The sequence below is a fragment of the Patiria miniata genome, unplaced genomic scaffold, assembly GCF_015706575.1.
Source record: "Patiria miniata isolate m_02_andy unplaced genomic scaffold, ASM1570657v1 HiC_scaffold_1, whole genome shotgun sequence".
Classification (NCBI taxonomy): domain Eukaryota; kingdom Metazoa; phylum Echinodermata; class Asteroidea; order Valvatida; family Asterinidae; genus Patiria; species Patiria miniata.
Window position 1 is genome coordinate 21,017,404 of NW_024037047.1, and position 20,950 is coordinate 21,038,353.

At 40.3% G+C, this 20,950-nt stretch overlaps 1 protein-coding gene across 2 annotated transcripts in view; it reads left to right on the forward strand.

The window, feature by feature from the left end:
• The window catches only part of LOC119725351 (tetraspanin-1-like), a 50,111-nt gene that overhangs the window by 25,926 nt on the left and 3,235 nt on the right, over positions 1–20,950 (forward strand). For both annotated transcript variants that reach the window (XM_038196761.1, XM_038196752.1), the window contains exons 3-8: positions 12,961–13,142; positions 14,341–14,538; positions 17,531–17,605; positions 18,117–18,218; positions 18,369–18,560; positions 20,088–20,171. In XM_038196761.1, the coding sequence (XP_038052689.1) occupies positions 13,077–13,142; positions 14,341–14,538; positions 17,531–17,605; positions 18,117–18,218; positions 18,369–18,560; positions 20,088–20,171 (717 nt within the window). In that variant the 5' untranslated portion in view covers positions 12,961–13,076. The remainder of the gene's footprint in view (positions 1–12,960; positions 13,143–14,340; positions 14,539–17,530; positions 17,606–18,116; positions 18,219–18,368; positions 18,561–20,087; positions 20,172–20,950) is intronic.

The following is a 20,950-nucleotide window of genomic DNA, read 5'->3' on the forward strand; positions in this document are numbered from 1 at the left end:
TGGGTCAACAAACTACCCAGATTACTGGGGCTAAATTGTGCCACTCCAGGAGGAAAAATTGTTGCCCTTGCATCTTGACTTGGATTTGTGCTGGCGTTAGAAAAAAAAACCTGGAAAAGTTTTGAGTCTTCTGAGCAGCTGGAATCGTACTTTTTGCATTAAGAAATATTCTGAATTTATAGGGATCGACTTGAATTTTAGATATCATAATTTCTTCACATTAGTTTGAGGAGACAGATATTTCAGCAAAAAAAAAAAATTCTGTGCGCCCTTTTTTATGGAGAACTTTGAGACGACGTATTTTAAAGGACAAAATACTTCTGCTTTATATTGAAACAGGTTACATGTACATCCGGGGTGAGATTTGTTAGGATTTTTCGTTGGGATTTTTTCCTGATTTTGTATTATTTAAAGGGAATATACATCATTTGCTTTTGCTGTGATTTTCAGAAATGGATGGAATTGGGGGGTTGGAAATATATAGCAAATATAGTTACACTGACTTTTTGAGGTTTTGGGTTCGAAAATGCAATAAAAACCAAGAAAAACGATCATTTTCCTGTAGTCTGGTTCCCTGACTCCATATAAGAAGAAACAGAGCAGTTTACATACATTGGGGAATTGTAAGGTCAGGGAACCAGTCTAGCTGGCTCGTACCCGTTCATAGGTTTGTAATCGATTGCAAACAAGTGCGATGGTCAATTGGGGCCAGTATTTGAAAAAAAGCCAGTTTTTTCCAACGCTGATCGGCCGATCAGCGTTGGAAATTGATACAAAAATACCACTTTTCTTGAAAATGACAGTATACCAGGTGCCATGATTTTACAGGATGCTTTACACTGTCATTCACTAACAGTCCAGCAAGGTATTTCAAAATGATTTGGTAGTTTTATTTTTTGATGTTTGCAAATGTTGTATTTTCCCTTTAAATCCCTTTTGAAATATGGAATTGACTGAGGTTTTAAGGCAAAGGGTTTTTATTGTGTAGATAAAGTTATATATAACAAAAGAATTAGTTATTTTAGGAGGTGCCTACCACAGCTAACACCGGTATAACAGCACTAAACATTCTGTGCTAACCCAGTACTTAAGCATAGAATCCTTAGTTACGGTATGTGCGCCCTTAACTATTCCTGGATAGCGGATGCCCACTCATACACCAGTCACATATAGTTGATTTGCATTTTGGCCAGTTCGCCACCGATCTTCCAAAAATGGCCACTGATATACCGGTACGAATGTTCTACGCATGCAGGTACAGTGCGCGCTGTATTATCTTGAGTTGACGCGTATTTTGATCACGTACAGGTACATGTACATGTATTATGATGTTCTATAAAAGACAAGTTTCCGTTGTGATTATATTTCCAAACGTCGCAAAAAGTGAACTGCAGCATTCAAAAAGTGAACCACGATGTTTGAAAAACTGTCACCCGTGGTCAGTGGTGGTGGTGACCAAAAGGTAAAACAGGTGAACCACGATGTTACAAAAATGAATTACAACTGCCTGTAACAGGCATACAACTTTTCCTCGGATCAGCTGATTTCCTCTTTTTTACTTCCCATGTGTGCCAAGGGCGGATCCAGGGGGGGGGGGGGGGGCAAAGGGGGCCATGGCCCCCCCCCCCCCCCCCCAAAACGAAACCAATTTTTAATTTTTTTTATGTGACATCGCAATAAAGGCAGGCAATGAGTACACCACCATCTTTTCCTCAAAAAAACATTGGTTAGAGTGGTCAGAAATTGCCTCAGATCGCACCACAGAGCAACTAGAATCCAAATTTTTTTCGGGGCCCTTAAGCGGGCCCCAAACCCCACGCCGTAATTTTTTTGTCCCACTTTTTTGGGGGACCCCAAAATTTTTTGGCCCCCCAAAAATTGTGTTCTGGATCCGCCCTTGATGTGTGCCATTAAAAATAGAAAAACACTGTACAAAGTCTTAGAAAAATTTAAATTTCCTCTTTTTTGTACGACTTCCCAGTTGCATGCCTTCTGTAAAGACTGCAACTTGTCCTTTATAGAACACCATCCGGTCTCCCCAACATGGTTTCAAATGGATTTCTTCTGCTGTCTGTGTGCTATCCAGTCTTTATGAGATCAGTAATACGCATGCGCATTTATAAAACAAATTTCCTCGCTAACCCATGAAATACATACCGGGTATACATAAACATGTATGCTTACCCGTAAGCACATAATTTTCTGCTACAGTAAGCACGGATTTTTTGCTAAAGCACAGCCATATTGCGATAAAGCACAGCCATATTGGGCCCTATGAGTTTAGCTCTTAAAATTTGCTGAACGATATTTTCTGCGTAGCAGCTCTGTAAAATTTGGTCCAGGTCCAATCATAGATCCAAGTATGTAATTTGTATGTTCTGTAGACATGCATGACCTATATACCAGACTTGCTTTAGTCACGCTTGAGAGGGTTTGTGGTTGGTATAACCATGCTCTGTGGTATAATAAGCTTTTCTTATTACTATGAAATGTCAAGTTAATTTATGGGCTTAGTGTAGCCTGTGTATATTTGCAGGAGCTTCTGAGGTCCATAAATAATATTTTATGCACAGTGCATAATTTTGCCGTAATTATTTTACCATAAGGGGATGTGCATGTACCTGGTACAGGTACGGTATTTAATCTTGAGGCATAAAAAGCAGCTTGCTTCACAATTTACATTTAGGGATTTACAGTGTTATGTAGAATGCAATGTTTTGGTACATTGTACGTAACACAGCGTTATGTATGTAGCTATAATTTAATGTTGTGCGTAATTTACACTGGTACATGTACATGTACATGTATACATTGTTCATAAATGTGGGAAAGATTTCCATATAAGTAGTTCACTCAGCACCCTGTGTACAAACCCTATGAGAGTGGACTGAAAAATTCTAAGTGTTTTCTAAGAAAATGCTTGTATTTTCTCACTGCTCAACTTGACTTTGATGACATGAAATTGCTATCTGGGGGCTTGTTAGTCAATACAGAGGAAAATTAGTGAACTTCTTATATGGAAATCTTTCCTAAATGTGTTTCAGTACAATGTCACTTACCGGTAATTACATTTATATTAGGCCTGAAATTTGCAATTTTATTTTCATTTTGTAAAGAAGACTTTTGTATGAAATCAGACTTTTTCAGTATTTGAAATGCATTAGGCCAAAAAAAATAATAGTTCTGCCTCCAGTTACCCTACCTATTATCAATTCAATCAATTCAATGACTCTTAACTCGAAAATGATGTTTAAATGATGTTTAAATGATGTTTAAAAATGGTTAAATTGGTCAGAAATTGCCTCAGATCGCACCACAGAGTGTCTAGAATCCAAATTTTTTCGGGGCCCTTAAGCGGGCCCTGAACCCATGCCGTTAGGGCTTCGCACTCGCAGGTATGTCATTCCCCCCCCCCCCCTCCCACTTTTGAGAAATAATTGACGCCCTTGAACTGAAACAAATTTCAGGGATTTGATCTCTTATTGTTTCAGTTCATCGCTATTTTATTTTTCAACTGCCTGACATTGTTTACAGACCTCTCTCCATTCAGCATCCATCTTTTGTTGTTTTAATGCCCCGCGGCGAAGCCGAAGGGGCATACTGTTTCCGCCTTGTCCTTCCGTGGGTGGGTGTGTGGGTGGGTGTGTGGGTGGGTGTGTGGGTGGGTGGGTGTGTGTGTGTGTCCGGACAAATCTTGTCAGCGCGATAACTTGAGAAATACTTAACATATGAACTTCAAATTTGGTTTGTGGATTGTTCTTGGTAATCCTAAGAAGCCTTTTGCATTTGGGGCCAAAAGGCCAAAGGTCAAGTTCACAGTGGCTAAAACAATAGAAATCTTGTCAGCGCGATAACTTGAGAAATACTTTACATGTGAACTTCAAATTTGGTTTGTGGATTGTTTTTGGCAATCCTAAGAAGCCTTTTGCATTTGGGGCCAAAAGGCCTAAGGTCAAGTTCACAGTGGCTAAAACAATAGAAATCTTGTCAGCGCGATAACTGGAGAAATACTTTACATGTGAACTTGTAAAACAATAGAAATCATGTATTTATTCTGAGATTATAGGTATTAGGGATTAATTCATATAAAACCTACAGAAGACACTAATGCTGTCAATGAATGTTCCATGTGACCAAGGTACATGTAAGTTGATGTTAAAAGAGTGATGTTATGTCATGGGAACTGTCACCATTGCGGGGCATTTGTGTTTGTAAACACACCTGACTTGTTTTTTACAGAAATGTCTGATTATTTCACTAGTTCATTAACGATGAATGAGCAAGAAGTCTGATGGCACAAAAATCATGCATGTTACAGATGACTGCACTTCAAAATGTTTTCATTTTCAAATGTTTAACATTGTTCTTTGAAAAGCATCCTTTTCAACCATTAATCGAGCAATTTCCAACCTTAATTCCTACATGTATGTACAGTATTAGTACATTGTTCTTCCTTAGATTTTGTTAAGTTGGTCCACTTTGTTCCTTTAACCTCAAAGGGGCCATAAAAATCAGACCACGGGTTGCCGCACAGCGAAAAATTTTCCGACGCTACGTGGCGTCAAAACTGAATTTCCCCATGTAGTGTACACAGAGCAGAATTACCATTCGTGCATATGAATAACTAATTGGCCATAATTCCAAAACCCTTTGACCTATAGTCATGAAATTTCGTGGGGATGTTCATTGTAAGTTGTTCTATGCATGTACCGAGTTTCATAAGTTTTCGTCACTCGATGGCCGAGATCTTAGGGGGGAGTGCGGAATTTTATTTCAACACAAAAAAAGTTGCCAGAAAAAGTTTCATAATTTTTCGTCACTCGATGGCCGAGATCTTGGGGGGGGGGGGGAGAGAGGGGAGTGGAATCTGCCCCAATTTTTCATTCGTTGAGCAAATTTTAGGTTCACAATTTGAACAGAAAACGCCTAAACTGAACAGTGTCTTCCTGAAGTGACATCACAGCAACGGCACACTCAGTTGTCCGGTAAAACAACATTTTAAAATGTTTAAAGAAGTGCACTTTTCAACCAAATCAAACAAAAAGGGATGTCAGATACCGTACTTGTCATATTTTTATAGGAGTTGAAAATTGCTCAAAATGTGATGTGATCAAGCTAAATGAGTCGTTTGTCGGTAACTTTCATTTGAAGATTCAGGCCAAAATAAGGCCACTTTATCACATCACTTCATCACATCTCTTGGTGTTCCGACCTACATAATTTTTTCAACCAAAGATGGTATCAGCATGCGCTTTTCACAGCAGTAATGCTGAGATTGTGCTCTTTTCAAATCTGTAAAAAAAAATAATAATAATTGACCAGAATGGACAAACTACTGCTCATTTAGCTTGATCGCACCTCAAATGTGTTCCTAAAAGAAAAATTCATCTCAAGGATCCTTTAAAAGCATCCTGTTTGGCTTCACTGCTGTCAGCAGTCTTCCTAAATGCTTTTGGGGCCAAGAAACGATTGACTCTACAGGGGGGACGTCCCTAATGCTAAATGCAGACGTTGACATTTTAGCAAATTGGGCGATCTGGGTAGTCGGGTCCGCAAATAGTAAAACAACATGCTGCGCCAGCGTGCAAAATTCTGGGAGGTTTGACTCACATGTTAAATTGGAAAACATGTACCGGTATGATGAAACGCCTGATGGCCAGTTCCCAAGAAAAGAAATCAACAATTTGGCACATTGCCAAGTGGGCGAGGCCGGGCTGCAGGTGGGTTTACTCTTCGGGCAAATTTCTGTCGTCATGGAGAACCCGGAACGGTGATGGAATCTTGGAAAAGTGATTTCCATATGGCACCCCCTGAGTGGTGAGGTGTGTGGGTATGTGGGGGGGGGGGAGGGAATCAAAGACAAAAGGTACATTAAATCAAATATAAATTTATCAAAAAAAAATTCATAAGACATTGAACACTGCTCATACTTAAATGAAGTGCAGGTATTGTATCTGTACACTGTATAGTTTTCACATCAGTACAGAAGTAACAAAAGCCAACCATGTCTTTTACGTCAATTGGAGAAAAAAAATATGTCCGTTAGCTTTGGAAAATATTAAAAGCAAGGTTTATCACATTAACAAGCAAAAGTTGTCCCTTAGGCCAAAAAAAAAAGTCTCCGGTTTCTGGTATGGAGCTTGCCCAAAAAGTGGTGCGGCGACGCGGCTTTTTTTTTTTTTACCTGGATTTTTTTGCTTCAAATGTCGGCTGATGACTGCAAATGGTGCCCGACTAAACTTAGTGCAAAATTATGGGAGTCCAGAGAGGCCACATAAAGCTTATTCTCGACCATAACCCCATCTAAAAACACGTTAAAATTGTGCAGCAGCAGGATTCCAGTCAAACCAGTGAGTTTGGCGGTTTTGAGACAACGTCTATCGTTGGAAAAAAACCTTTTTCATTTTGCCGACGCGCATGGCTACGAGTACGGCGACGCGCGCACATACCAGAAACTGGAGACTTTTTTTTTTGGCCTTACCTAGGTGTCTTCATATTTTCTCTCCGAAAAAACATTCTCCAAATTCGTTAAGTTTACAATTTGGTAGCTACACTAGTACAGTAGTCTGAATGATAACATTTAGGCTTCATTTTACCATCAACTACCGGTACTCAACTAAAACTGACTGTAACATATGAGAATTGACTTGACCTTAATGGCTTCTGGTGACAACAAACTTCTTGGCTAATGACTATGGCCTTCCTGTCTTCAAGGATGGCCATCCAAACACAAACATCCGTTTCTTGTATTGAAGTCTGCAAACTAGATTACTCATTATATTTTTTGTCCCCGAATTTGTGTCATTTACCCTGCAAACCAAACAGTATTGGTTGCAAATTCCTTGTTACAAATTAAAAGTTTAAGCAAAACTATTCAGGTTTAATTACATTGTACTATTTCTATTTATTAAGTTTTTCGTAATTTTCCTTTCGCTGTTTAAAGAATTAAGCATTAAGCGGACGTACACCTTTCCGATTTTACGGGATCATTAGGCATTAAGAGGTGTGCATTGAAAATTCAGGTGATCTGACCGGTCACGGGCGACGGGATGAAATCAAATATGTTTGATTCTGTTTGCATCCGATTTCACCATATCCGATGCTACCAGATCCAGCCTCGACTCTATGGGCGCGTGCGCGTTCCTTCACTAACCCCTGGCCGTGATGTACATGTAAACGATGCTGACTGGCTATTCGGAGCATACTGCGCGGGCATTTCGAAGATTCCACGCCGGGCGCGCCCATAATGCGCTCGCATGCTTTGCATGTTGTTATTTTTTTAATTCTAAAATTCAACTACTTATTATTGTAAACATGAGTTAAAAGGAATGCTCTTTATTTAGGGAGATGGAATTTGGGCATTTGTAAAATCTGTAATAGACTCTCCTCCCCCCCCCCCCCCCCCACCCTGTCTTCCCCTCCCCCCCCCCCCCCCCCCCCCCTCTGGTACTTGTACATCTTTGTACATGATTTCTTGCTTGCAAGCTAGCCCTAATAAGTAGCAGACCCAGCACCATTTACTGCCCCAGTGATTACACTAACAGCTTACTACTTGTGTATTGACACTGTCTCATTAGGGACCCTCTTGACCTCAAGGAGTGACCTCGCGACCTTCAAAAGGTCACACCCATTTGGATTGGCTCATATTGAAAGAAGGGGAAGAAATAATACTGACGCATATGGAGATGGGGACAAATTTGTTGTTGAGCTTGGAGTTTTTGCCCAAGTGTGACTGCTTGCCATGTTATGGGGGATACATTTTGTAAATTTGCAGGTCGACTTTGCAGAACTGGGTTTTAAAGGCAATGAACTCCGTTTGCAAAGAAATGAGGATGCATTTTCACAGTTTTATCAAAAAGTATGATGTCTGCTGAGCTTAAATTTCAACAGGTTAAATTTCTTAATATAATAATAACCTGCTTCAGATTTCTTGTATTGTTGTTCCTTGAATTGGAAAAAAACACCTTTTTTGGCAAATGGTGTCTGTGAACTTTAAGAATTATACTCTCAAGCAAAGTGATACGCTTGGCAACAAAGATATTGGCAAGGGAGTTTCCCAAAACATTTGCTTCACATCTGGCTTGAGGCTTAAAGGGAATGTACAACATTGGCTTTTGCTGCACTTCTCAGAAATAAATGGATTTGGAGGATTAGTATGTTTTGGCAAATATTGTTAAACTGACTTGTTTCATGTTTTTGGGCTCGTAGGTGCTGAAAAACGAAGAAAACCAATTATGTTTTTGTAGTCTGGTTCCCTGACCCCACTTGAGATGAAATGGAGCAATTTATAGACTTTGGGGAATTGAACGGTCAGAGTATCAATTAAACTGGCTTGTACCCGTTCACAGGTGTGTAATCACTTACAAAGAAAATGTGGACTAACTAAATACAAGGAATATGGAGTAGTTTTTTAAAATAGCCAGTTTTGTCCAACGCTGGTCGGCCGACATCTGCCTACCGGTAGTTCTGTCTCATTTTGCCAGAACGCCTCTATGAAGCTTCAAAATGTAATTGCTCCACAGTCCGCAACTGTCAACTGTCACACAAGAGGAGTTTCAAAAAGTTCAAGTACATGTACAAACAAAAGAAGCCATTTAAAACTTAGAAGGACATACATGTAGGAAAACCCTGGTAGTACCAGTACATGTACTGGTACAACGTAAACAAACCTTGAAGAAGCATGATATTTCAGGAAAAAGGACGTATATTTGTACATGTACATGTATATGTATACATTCTCTACATCCTTATATTCAAAAGTTACTTGGTATATCTCCAAAATGGTAACCCTTTAAAGGGAAAATACAACATTTGCAAACATCAAAAAATAAAACTACCAAATCATTTTGAAATACCTTGCTGGACTGTTAGTGAATGACAGTGTAAAGCATCCTGTAAAATCATGGCACCTGGTATACAATGTACTGTCATTTTCAAGAAAAGTGGTATTTTTGTATCAATTTCCAACGCTGATCGGCCGACCAGCGTTGGAAAAAAATGGCTTTTTTTCATATACTGGCCCCAGTTGACCATCGCACTTGTTTGCAATCGATTACACACCTATGAACGGGTACAAGCCAGCTAGACTGGTTCCCTGACCTTACAATTCTCCAATGTATGTAAACTGCTCTGTTTTTTTCTTAAATGGAGTCAGGGAACCAGACTACAGGAAAATGATTGTTTTCTTGGTTTTTATAGCATTTTCGAACCCAAAACCTCAAAAAAAGTCAGTGTAACTATATTTGCTATATATTTCCAACCCCCCAATTCCATCCATGTCTGAAAATTACAGCAAAAGCAAATGATGTATATTCCCTTTAAAGTAATATGCACGTACTCGTATAATGTGGACCATAACTTTTGATGTGCAAGAAGCACTTTCAATTCCGGCAACCAGAGGAAGTAGTTATGGGCTGAACTCTACACTTTGCGGTTGTAAACCATGTTGGCTTCCCCCTAAATATTCCCTGATGGGAAATATATCAGACGTCTAATTGACGGTAAATTGTGTTGCATTCAGGAAGGAAACTTTTTTCTTTCTTTTTGGTTTGGAAAAGGTGGTTTGAGGTGCTAAATATTGTGTTCACATTCAACATTTATTTGAAGTGTTTATTTCAATAATGGTATCAAGTTTTCAGATTAAAGATATACATGAACATTGCATCATCTGTGCTCTTCACAAAAAAAAGAATGATTTATACTTCTAACTATTTTGAAATTGTATGCTTTATTGTAACAAAAAACACAAACAAACGAACAAAGCATCAGTCGCACCACAAAGCGTCGTATCCTGATTTTTGGCCAAATTGAGTTTTTTTCATTAAAGGGAAAATACAACATTTGCAAACACCAAAAAATAAAACTACCAAATCATTTTGAAATACCTTGCTGGACTGTTAGTGAATGACAGTGTAAAGCATCCTGTAAAATCATGGCACCTGGTATACTGTCATGTTCAAGAAAAGTGGTATTTTTGTATCAATTTCCAACGCTGATCGGCCGACCAGCGTTGGAAAAAAATGGCTTTTTTCAAATACTGGCCCCAGTTGACCATCGCACTTGTTTGCAATCGATTACACACCTATGAACGGGTACAAACCAGCTAGACTGGTTCCCTGACCTTACAATTCCCCAATGTATGTAAACTGCTCTGTTTCTTCTTAAATGGAGTCAGGGAGCCAGACTACAGGAAAACGATTGTTTTTCTTGGTTTTTATAGCTTTTTCGAACCCAAAACCTCAAAAAAGTCAGTGTAACTATATTTGCTATATATTCCCAACCCCCCAATTCCATCCATTTCTGAAAATTACAGCAAAAGCAAATGATGTATATTCCCTTTAACATTTTTATTTCATCAAAGTGCTCGTCCTTACAAAGTTTTAGTCTGGTTTTATTAAGTCGTATCCCGATATGCCACTTTGCGCGCTAATTCCCTTAGCGCCGTGGCGTAACTAAAAAGCACCAGCTGGAAAGTACTTGAAATACAATAAAGTGAGTTTTACAAAGTGACATGTACCTTGGGAACTGAAAATTTTAAGAACTAAGCAACTCAGAAGCAAATGAATTGCATACGATGAAGTTTAAAGGGAATGTACATCATTGGCTTTTGCTGTAATTTTCAGAAATGAACTACATGTATTTGAGGGGTTAGTATAATAGATCAAATACTGTTACACTGACAAGTTTGAAGTTTTGTGTTCGAAAATGCTGGAAAAACCAAGAAAAACAAAAATGTTCAAGTAGTCTGGTTCCCTGACTCCACTAAAGATGAAATGAATCAATTTATTGATGCCCGAAAATTGTAAGGTAAGGAAACCAGTCTAGCTGGCCTGCACCCGTTAATGAACATGTAATCAATAGCAAACACAATTTGGACTGAAAAAAAAGGTAAATTTGGAGCAGTAGTTGAAAAATAGTTAGGTTTTTTCAACGGTGGTCAGCCGACCACCATTGGAAATTTATACAAAATACCACTTTTCTTGAAAATGACTTCATACCAGGTGCCACAATTTTACAGGATGCTTTAGACTTTCATTTACCAACATCCTATTAAGGTATTTCGTAAAAATTTGGTAGTTTTGTTTTCCAATGTTGGCAAATGTTGTATATTCCCTTTAAACTATAATGTTCCACCTGAAACGAAACGGATTGAATTGTTACATGTACACAAGAAGTATAAGGAATGAACCGACCAAAATATTACCACTTTAAATCATTTTTCTCAAGACACCAAAAATTGCGATACGACCGTTCGTGGTGCGACTGATGAAATATTTGTTTCTACTTTGGGCATCTGTAAGTGTAACCCTTATTTGAAAAAAGGCATTTATTGTGGGTTGATTTTTGTATGTAGAAACTGAAGGTGAAGCCACAGCTGAAAACAATGCCAAGGTTTTAAAAAATGGCAAACGTGCAGACTACAATTTCTTTTTATGCAGAAAAATAACTTTCCTCAATATTTTATTCAGTTTTTAAAGGGAATGTTCATGTACATCATTGGCTTTTGCTGTAATTCTCAGAAATGAACTATTTGAGGGGTTAGTATAATAGATCAAATATTGTTTAACTGACATGTTTGAAATTTTGTGTTCGAAAATGCTTGAAAAACCAAGAAAAAAAACTGTTTAAGTAGCCTGGTTCCCTGACTCTACTTAAGATAAAATGGATCAATTTATAAATGTTGGAAAATTGTAAGAAAAGGGAACCAGTCTAGCTGGCCTGCACCCGTTCATGAACATGTAACCAATAGCAAACAAAATTTGGACTGAAAAAAATTGTAAATTTGGAGCAGTAGTTGAAAAATAGTTAGGTTTTTCCAACGGTGGTCGGCCGACCACCGTTGGAAATGTATACAAAAATACCGTTTTCTTGAAAATGACTCGACACCAGGTGCCATTATTTTACAGGATGCTTTAGACTGTCATTGACCAACATCCTAATACGGTATTTCGTTAAAACTTGGTAGTTTTATTTTTTGATGTTTGCAAATGTTGTATATTCCCTTTACTGTCATTTGGTACAGTCCCACTCTCCCAGGGCATCATAATTCATGTTGCTTGTAGAATATCATAAGCTTCTCTTGTTAGTTTTGGGGGAAATGGGCTCAACTTACTCCGAGTAATGTACAGATAATGGGACCCAGCTGTGGTAGGGAGTCGGCCATTAGGCCTCAATGATACTTGTGTCTGCAATCTCAAGTGTGTCTGTCTGTACGGGATCAACTTGAGATGCAAAGTGGGATAAGCAAAATTGAAAAAAAAATTGTTGAGTTTGAATCCGTATGTGACCTTAGGCCAAAAAAAAAAAGTCTCCGGTTTCTGGTATGGAGCTTGCCCAAAAAGTGGTGCGGCGACGTGGCATTTTTTTTTTTTTTTTTTTACCTGTTTTTTTTTGCTTCAAATGTCGGCTGATGACTGCAAATGGTGCCCGACTAAACCTAGTGCAAATATATGGGAGTCCGGAGAGGCCACATAAAGCTTATTCTTGATCATAACCCCATCTAAAACCACTTTAAAATTGTGCAGCAGCAGGATTCCAGTCAAACCAGTGAGTTTGGCGGTTTTGAGACATCAAAAAACCTTTTTCATTTTGCCGACGCGCATGGCTACGGCGACGCGCGCGCATACCAGAAACTGGAGACTTTTTGGGGGGGGGGGGGCCTTAGGATATGTTAAACAGCAAGGGGTGTGATTCAAAACTTAAATTAATGTACAACATTTACATTTGCTGTAATTTTCAGAAATGGATGAATTTGGTGGTTGGTATTTTATAGAGAATATTGTTAGCGTACGCGGACCTGTTTTGTGTTCATTCATGCAGGAAAAACTGTGAAATAAAATTACTGTTCTTGTAGTCTGGTTCCCTGACCCTGCTTCAGACAATCAGTAATTTATAGACGGTTTCTTGTATTTATGTGTATGTTTAAGTTTTGGTGTTTTTTTTTTTCCTATTCCATTGCAGTGCTGAAGTGACGCAAGTGCAATATCACAGCTCAACGCATATCAGGGAAAGCCGTGCGCCTTCCCAAAAAACCATCATTTCCATAGCAAGCACAACGCAGGGTCCAGCAAGCAACCATGGCGACAACACCGTGCGGCACGTGTTCCAAGATAGTACTCTTCATTGTAAATTTTGTCTTTTGGGTAGGTAAACCTGACAGAAATTTTGTGAGATTAATGAAAAAAATCCATGGGAAGTACAGTGGAATGCCGCTATAATGCGGACAACATCGCGGGATCCACAGAAATTGTTTGTAATACATGTAGCTATCATTCGGTATGGCGATATTTTAAGCTGCCGGTGCTCCGGTAATCACTTTTTAATAAATACTGCCCTTCACATCTTCACCCAGGCCCTGGTACCGGTACATGTAGTTACTGAAAGACGACTTTGAACACACGCCAACTATTGAATGTCATCACACAGTTTTAGAGCTTACTACCGGTACCTACAGCAGTGGGTGGCTTTCCCCTTCGCTTTCCCCTTCTATCCCTTGGGGAAACAATAACCACTTGTCGCTCTTCTCTTGACATTCTTCAACAACTACATTGTTCGGTACGTTTTGTGCACAAAAATTGGGAGCCAAAGACGATGCTCTGTACAGCCTAATGTTTGGTGAAATGTATAATTATTCGAAACTCGCCGATCAAGTTTTACATGCGCCAGCTGCAACTGTGCAGCGCTGGTAGAAAGTTGCATGCGAGCCGCATCTGTACAGAAGAGTGGCAAGCAGCAGACCATTCCAGGCTGCACCGTTTCGTGGATGAGCCAAGCGAGCCGCTCGGCGAAGACCTGCCGCGCAAACAATGGACGATGCTGAACCGCCTCAGAACCGGCGTAGGCCGCTTCGCCGCGACTATGAAAGGCTGGGGGCTCAGGGACTCTGCCGCATGCGACTGTGGCCACCCAGAGCAGTCAGTTGACCATATCATCGAGTCCTGTCCACAGCACCGGCCACCCCACGGCGAACATGACATTATCACCCTGGACGATGACACAAAGACATGGCTTTTCTCCACCGAGTTGCAGGTGTGATGAAAAGACGATGGTAGCATACGAGTGAAGAAGAAGAAGAACATTTATATGTACATGTACATGTATTGGCCGCTTTTCGACATGTAACATCACAGTCATGTGTGCACGCGCATAGTGGTTTTTTTTGTTTTTTTGGGGGGGGGGAATATTTAAACTGGCAAAAAGCTATTACAATACTCGGTTGATGATCGAATATTTGAATATTCATTATATTTGGGACAGCCCTACATTACTTGTGAATGACTTGTGACCGATCTTTGATTGACTTGTGATTTGACATGAGACTTTTTGTCTTTCTCCGTTCAGCTGAGCGGCATAGCAGTACTGGGCATGGGCATCTGGGTCAGCATTGACCGTAACACCATGGAGTTCCTCAAAGTCTTTGACTACCCGATCTTTCGTAACTTTGGCTTTGCCATGATCGGTATCGGGGGATTCGTGACGATACTGGGCTTCATCGGCTGTTTCGGGGCCTGCCACGAATCCAAATGCCTGCTCTGGACGGTGAGGAGATGGAATTAAGTTATGAGTCTAACGGTCATATTTTTAAAGGTCGAGTAGATCATTTTCTGCTATCCAAAAAGTAACTGATGAAATTATTGTTGAAATGCTTACTTGGTTTTATAATAAAGGCAGTAATGGCACTAAACTCCCTGTGAAATTATTCCTTCTGGCATGCTGTCATTTTGAAGAAAACAATAAACGAAGGCTATTTCCAAAGATGCATCATGCGACAAATTTTTGGAAATTTCCTTTAGTAGTTGGTTTGTAATTCGTGAATCCGTGAATGGGTGCACGCAAGCATTGACACGACGTACACACGGTTGCTATTATTTTTTGGTTCAGTGCGTGACACCGCGTAGCTTCAATTGGCTGAATGAGAAAGTGTCCCGAATGCTGATTTCAGGCGCAATTCAAAACATGATTCGGCAAATTTTGAATTGAAATCGAGATCCTAGAATATTGTTTTTCTCCGAATGTACGGCATTCACAGAGCTAACTAAAGGTTAGTCGTTAAGCACCCATCTTTAGATTTTGAACACTTTTGTTGCTTCAAACGAAAAAAATGCACAAATGACAAACGATCTTAAGCAAACGAGGGCTATGTTACAATGTCATTTTCTCAGAACAAACAGTAGATATATTGTGTACATTGAAGCAGTTTGGTGATTTTACTTCGAGAATTATACATTAGAAAAGCACAAGATTCAAAGACAGGCAACATATACACTTGGATTCATTCATGGCTCTTTGTATTCCCAAAATGGCGTTTGTCATGGCGTCCTCGTTTGCAGAAAAAAAATTACGGCTAATTGGCTTTGTAAACATACTGGCCTTCTACTAGTGAAAATAGGACTTACAACAATTTTTCCCCAAAAATGTCAATTTGCCGGATTGCCATGAAACGGAGACGTAGCCGGGGTTTTAGAAACGACTTGAGATTGATGGTTTAAGCCACGTCCGCATACAGCGTATCACACGACAGCTGGCTTTGTGTGGGGAGCGTGTTCAGAACGTTGATCAGATGTGCGACTACTCCTCCCCTTTTTTCTTGTGTTTTTGTCTGTATTTGGTCGGGGGGGGGGGGGGGGGGAGGGGGGGAGGGCTATCTCCCAAATGCCTTGCTACGCCACCGCCTGCCAAAATGTCATGCCATATACAGGTATCAATTCGTCACCGACACCACGAAGTAACACTCCACGTGTTAAACCATATTTTTTTCGATTTTCAGTTTTTTACATTTTTAAACATTATTCATCAAGGCCTACCATTGCACGAAGTTTCAAAGCTTCAAGAGCTTTACTTTAATAATTACGCTTATTATCCATGGCAACTTTTGCGCAAAAGTGACAATTTTCGTTTTCACGAAGTAGCACTCAAGTTCCATTTACCATTGCAATGCATGGCGCGCACTCTGATCAAATGTGAGCAAAAACGTTTTCACAAAGTAACACTCACCTTATATGAGCGCGCGCTGACCTGAAGTTGCACTTTCCTTGTGTTATATACATTGAAGAGTGTTACTTCGTAAAAACGAAAATTTACAGTTTCGCAGCCTTTTCGGTTTCACGAACTAACACTCACCTTTTTTCTCTTTTTTGTTGTTGATTTAATACACAAACGGGTGAAAAACAGCAGATTTAATAAATTCAATTCATCAAGTGTTCACAACGAGAAACCCAACTGAAAAAACTCTGCCGTTTTGATGCAAAGTGTTGTTTTAGAAGGCGTTCAACTTAAGATACCGTTTTCTCCGAATGCTTTTACTGGTATGTACATGGGTGTTACTTCGTGGTGTTGCTGACGAATTGTAACAGGTTCCCATCTGATTTTGTTTGCATACACAAATATGCCAAGCAATAAGCGGCCCTTGAAACTGATGCCTGGATACAGTTGGTTTCATTCTTGATCATCATTGTATGGTTTGTCAGAGAAACAAGTTTCGGTTCCATTTTCCCCTACAGCACATTATCTCTTTCGCAGATTTCCTGTTGATCGTTCCTGCTAAAAAGATATCCATTGAATGAAAATCCCCTAAAACTTCCCACTGTAAATATATCTCACACTGTCCAGTCTCCGATTTCAGTACGAGGGTTCTGATCTAGCCAGATTAGAGTAATGAATAATTTCCTGCAGCAGCTTGAGTCCATGGCAATCTGGTCTCTTGAGGTGCCCATTTAGATTCTTTGGTGGAGAGAGAGAGAGGCAATCGTGGTAAAGTGTCTTGCCCAAGAACAAGCACCACTACACAACCATTACAACCATTACCTCAGTTCATTAGGCACTTACAGCAATTTTCTGCAGCAGCTTGAGATCAGGGCAATCTGGTTTCTACCCTGACATGTGTCCGTAAATACTCCTCAGTGGAGAGAGGCAATTGTGGTAAAGTGCCTTGCCCAAGAACATAAGCGCCACTTCACTATCATGACCTCAGTTCTTCAGGTCATTAGACCAGTTTTCTGCAGCAGCTTGAGTGAGATCAGGGCAATCTGGCCTCTACCCTGACAGGTGTCCGTTTATACTCCTCAGTGGAGAGAGGCAATTGTGATAAAGTGCCTTGCCCAAGAACATAAGAACCACTTCACAATCATGACCTCAGTTCTTCAGGTCATTAGACCAGTTTTTTGCAGCAGCTTGAGTGAGAGGGCTATCTGGCCTCTACCCTCACAGTTGCCCATTTATACTCCTTGGTGGAGGCAATTGTGGTAAAGTGCCTTGCCCAAGAACATAAGCACCACTTCACAATCATTACCTCAGTTCACCAGGCCATTAGACCAGTTTTCTGCAGCAGCTTGAGATCAGGGCAATCTGGCCTCTACCTTCACAGGTACCCATTTATACTCCTCAGTGCAGAGAGCCAATTGTGGTAAAGTGCCTTGCCCAAGAACATAAGCAGCACTTCACAAATGTATGTTCTGTTTTTTGTGCAATTTTAAATGCAATTGGCTTGATTTTGTTTTTGTGATAATCGTTTTGTTCTTGTCTTTTATTGCAGTATTTTGTCGGCCTACTTTTCCTGTTCCTTGCGGAGATTGTTTGCATGGCCCTGGCATTCTCATACACTGAACAGGTAAGTTGTCATGCCTATTGACTAGAAACAAGGGCTCTAGTGCACATTTTATCAAATATTGTCACATTATATCATTTATTGGCATATGGTGAGGTCACTAGTGAGGCTGTTGATGCCAGAATTAATCACAGTAGCTGTTGTGTTGCAGATACATTGTATCATATATATAATGTATATTGACTGGCAATAAGGGCACTAGTGTAAACTAGTGCCCTGTCACAGTATCGTATCTTGACCTACGTGTATGATAAGGGCACCTGCATGTGTATACATCTCAGAGTTAGTTACAATACATGTATATAATGACTTTATCACTAGTGCCTTTAGTGACCTACCGGTACATGTAAGGGCATTAGTGGAGTATGTCACAGTATGTTGATCACAGTATGCATATGTGTATTATATTGGCTGGTATTGACTGCCCTCTGTTGACTGAAAGTTTCCAATTCCTACATGTACACTGTACCTTACAAATTTCCATTCCTGGTTTTTTTTTACCCATTTTGTGCAGGTCAAAGAATATGTCAAGTTGAAGCTGGGCGAGCCAGTCGAAAGTAGTTACACCAAGGAACCAACAGGAATTGTCAGAGCCGTCGACAGTATGCAAGAACTGGTTAGTGAAGAAACAAAGTTTGGCAACAAGCAGTTAACCAAGAGTCGGTGATGTTGTTGGAAGATATTGGTTTTGTAGGAACTTTTTGAATTTGTTTGGAAGGTGATCACCGGCATTCTTAATCTATCTGTCTCTTGTTCTCCTGTGCAGCTCATGTGCTGTGGCAACAGCAACCACACAGATTGGCAGCGGAGCCAGTGGTATAAGGAGGTGAACACCCCGCTGAACCCCATCCGCAACCAGACGATACCGGGATCCTGCTGCATGGAGTCTGAGGACTTTCAAAAATACCTAGACTGCCAGATAAAGGTCGAGAATCCTAACGAGTTGAGGCATTCACAGGTAGGCCGGGTTGGGGGCACTTTGAGGAGAGGAACATTTTTTTATGTAATCGAGTCCACTTCAAGTCCTCACTAGTCCCCCAAGTCAGCCCAAGTCCTCACAAGTCCTAGCAAGTCCTTACAAGTCCTCGCAAGTCATTGCAAGTCACCACAAGTCCTCACAAGTCCTAGTAAGTGCTTACAAGTAAAAACAAGTCTTCACAAGACCTTGCAAGTCCTTTCAAGACCTCACAAGTCGTCACAAGACCTTGCAAGACCACACAAGTCTCACAAGTCCTCGAAAGTCAATGCAAGTCACCACAAGTCCTCACAACCCATAGCAAGTCCTCACATGTAATAACAAGTCTTAATAAGTCCTAACAAGTAATAACAAGTCTTCACAAGACCTTGCAAGACCGCACACGTCCTCACAAGTCTTCACAAGTTCTCACAAGTCAATGCAAGTCACCACAAGTCCTCACAGCTCCTAGCAAGTCCTCACAAGTAATAACAATTAAGTCTTAATAAGTCCTAGCAAGTCCTAACAAGTAATAACAAGTCTTCACAAGACCTTGCAAGACCTCACAAGTCCTCACAAGTCTTCACCAGTTATCACAAGTCATTGCTTGTCACCACAAAACCTCACAAGTCATAGCAAGTCCTTACAAGTAATAACAAGTCTTCACAAGACCTGGCAAGTCCTTGCAAAACCTCTCAGGTCCTCACAAGTCCTCACAAGTTATTGCAAGTCCTAGCAAGTCCTCGCAAGTAATAACATGTCTTCACAAGACCGCAAGAAATTGCAAGTCCTCGCTAGTCTTCACAAGTCCTCATAAGTCCTCACAGGTCATCTCAAGTCACCTTTAGTCATCGCAAGTCATCACAATCTCCAACAATTTCTCACAAATCTAAATAAGTAATAACAAGTCTCCACAAGACCTCTCAAGTCATTGCAAGTCCTTGCAAGTTCTCACTAGTCTTCACAAAACTTCACTAGTCTTCACATTTTGCCCTTTGCTAATGATTGAGAGCCCGTCACGTAAGTGGTTTTAAACGGCTGATAAAACGCTGGCTGGTTTTAAACACTCTATTCCTGCACCGCTGCCTCATCGGGCAGCACCTGCCGCGCACGCGCCAATCTCCATGAAAAAAAAATGTAGCGCTATATGCGCACGAGGCACATACCACAGACATGGCCAGAGGGGTGTTTCACAAAACATGAGGTAAAATTGTCGAACAAAATCTTTGGAAAATCGTGAATTTTTGACTTGTTTTGAGTTTTTGACCGAAAGGTATTTATGAATGGGAATAAATGTGCTTGGCCAGTATTAAACATACGTTTAAAACTGGCTAGGAGCCTGGTCACGGATCTGCGTCAAGGCCCCCTAGCCGGTTTTAAAGGTACTTGTTTATTAAGCCGGCCAAGCACATATTTATTCCCTTAGCAAAACTCTTTATTTTTGTAGTATATCAAATTTTTTAAATGTCATGTATTGTATGTGTATTTACAATTCATTTGTTCAGTTACTGCTGTTTTTTGTGTCAACAGGGTTGTTTTGACGCACTGTACGGTACTTTCCTGGAGTATATATGGTTCATTGGCGGAGTAGGAATTGGAATAGCAGTTCTTCAGGTGAGCGTCACTGTGAATGTACAACAGTAATAATGAAGATATTAATAACAGGTTCTTATATAGCGCTTTTAACTAAGATCAAAGCGCTTTACATTATAATTACCTCTAATCATTGGGCCAATTAAACATTCCATATTCCATCTCAACTCCCTGGGGAGTATATACAGCTCGATGCAGCCTGTTAGGCGCAAGGAAGCTAATTCAATCACAATAACCATCACTGCCCTCACAGGTACCCATTTACTCCTGGGTGGGGACAAGCAATGAGTGACAAAGTGCCTTGCCCAAGAACACACACACCCCGACCCTGCCAGGATTCGAAACCCACAACCTGCAGCTTTAACCGCAGACCTCAAATCAGGGCCCTTAACCACGAGGCCACAGCACTCCAGTAGCAGATCTAGAGGGGGCTTAGGGGAGGGTTGCAACCCGAGTAACATGGGGCAAAAACTAAAATAATGGAATGTTCAAAAATTGATTCCCAAATTACCTTGGAAGGAGAGTTGTGCATCACAAGGCCTTAAAGGACCACTCACAGTGAGGGCTACCTACATTTTGTAAATAAGGGATAGAAAAGGAAATCTAAGAAATGGAAAAAATACTTGAAGACATGAATGATTTGAATGATTCTTGTACTAAAAGAAAGCTTATTAATTGAGCTTTCATATCGTAGATTTTGAAAGTGCTACATTCAGAACTTCACTCAAACAGTGGTCCCGAGATTTGGGTTTCGTTTTTTTTTAACTCGCCCTGTATATTTTAGGAACAGGATTTGACTT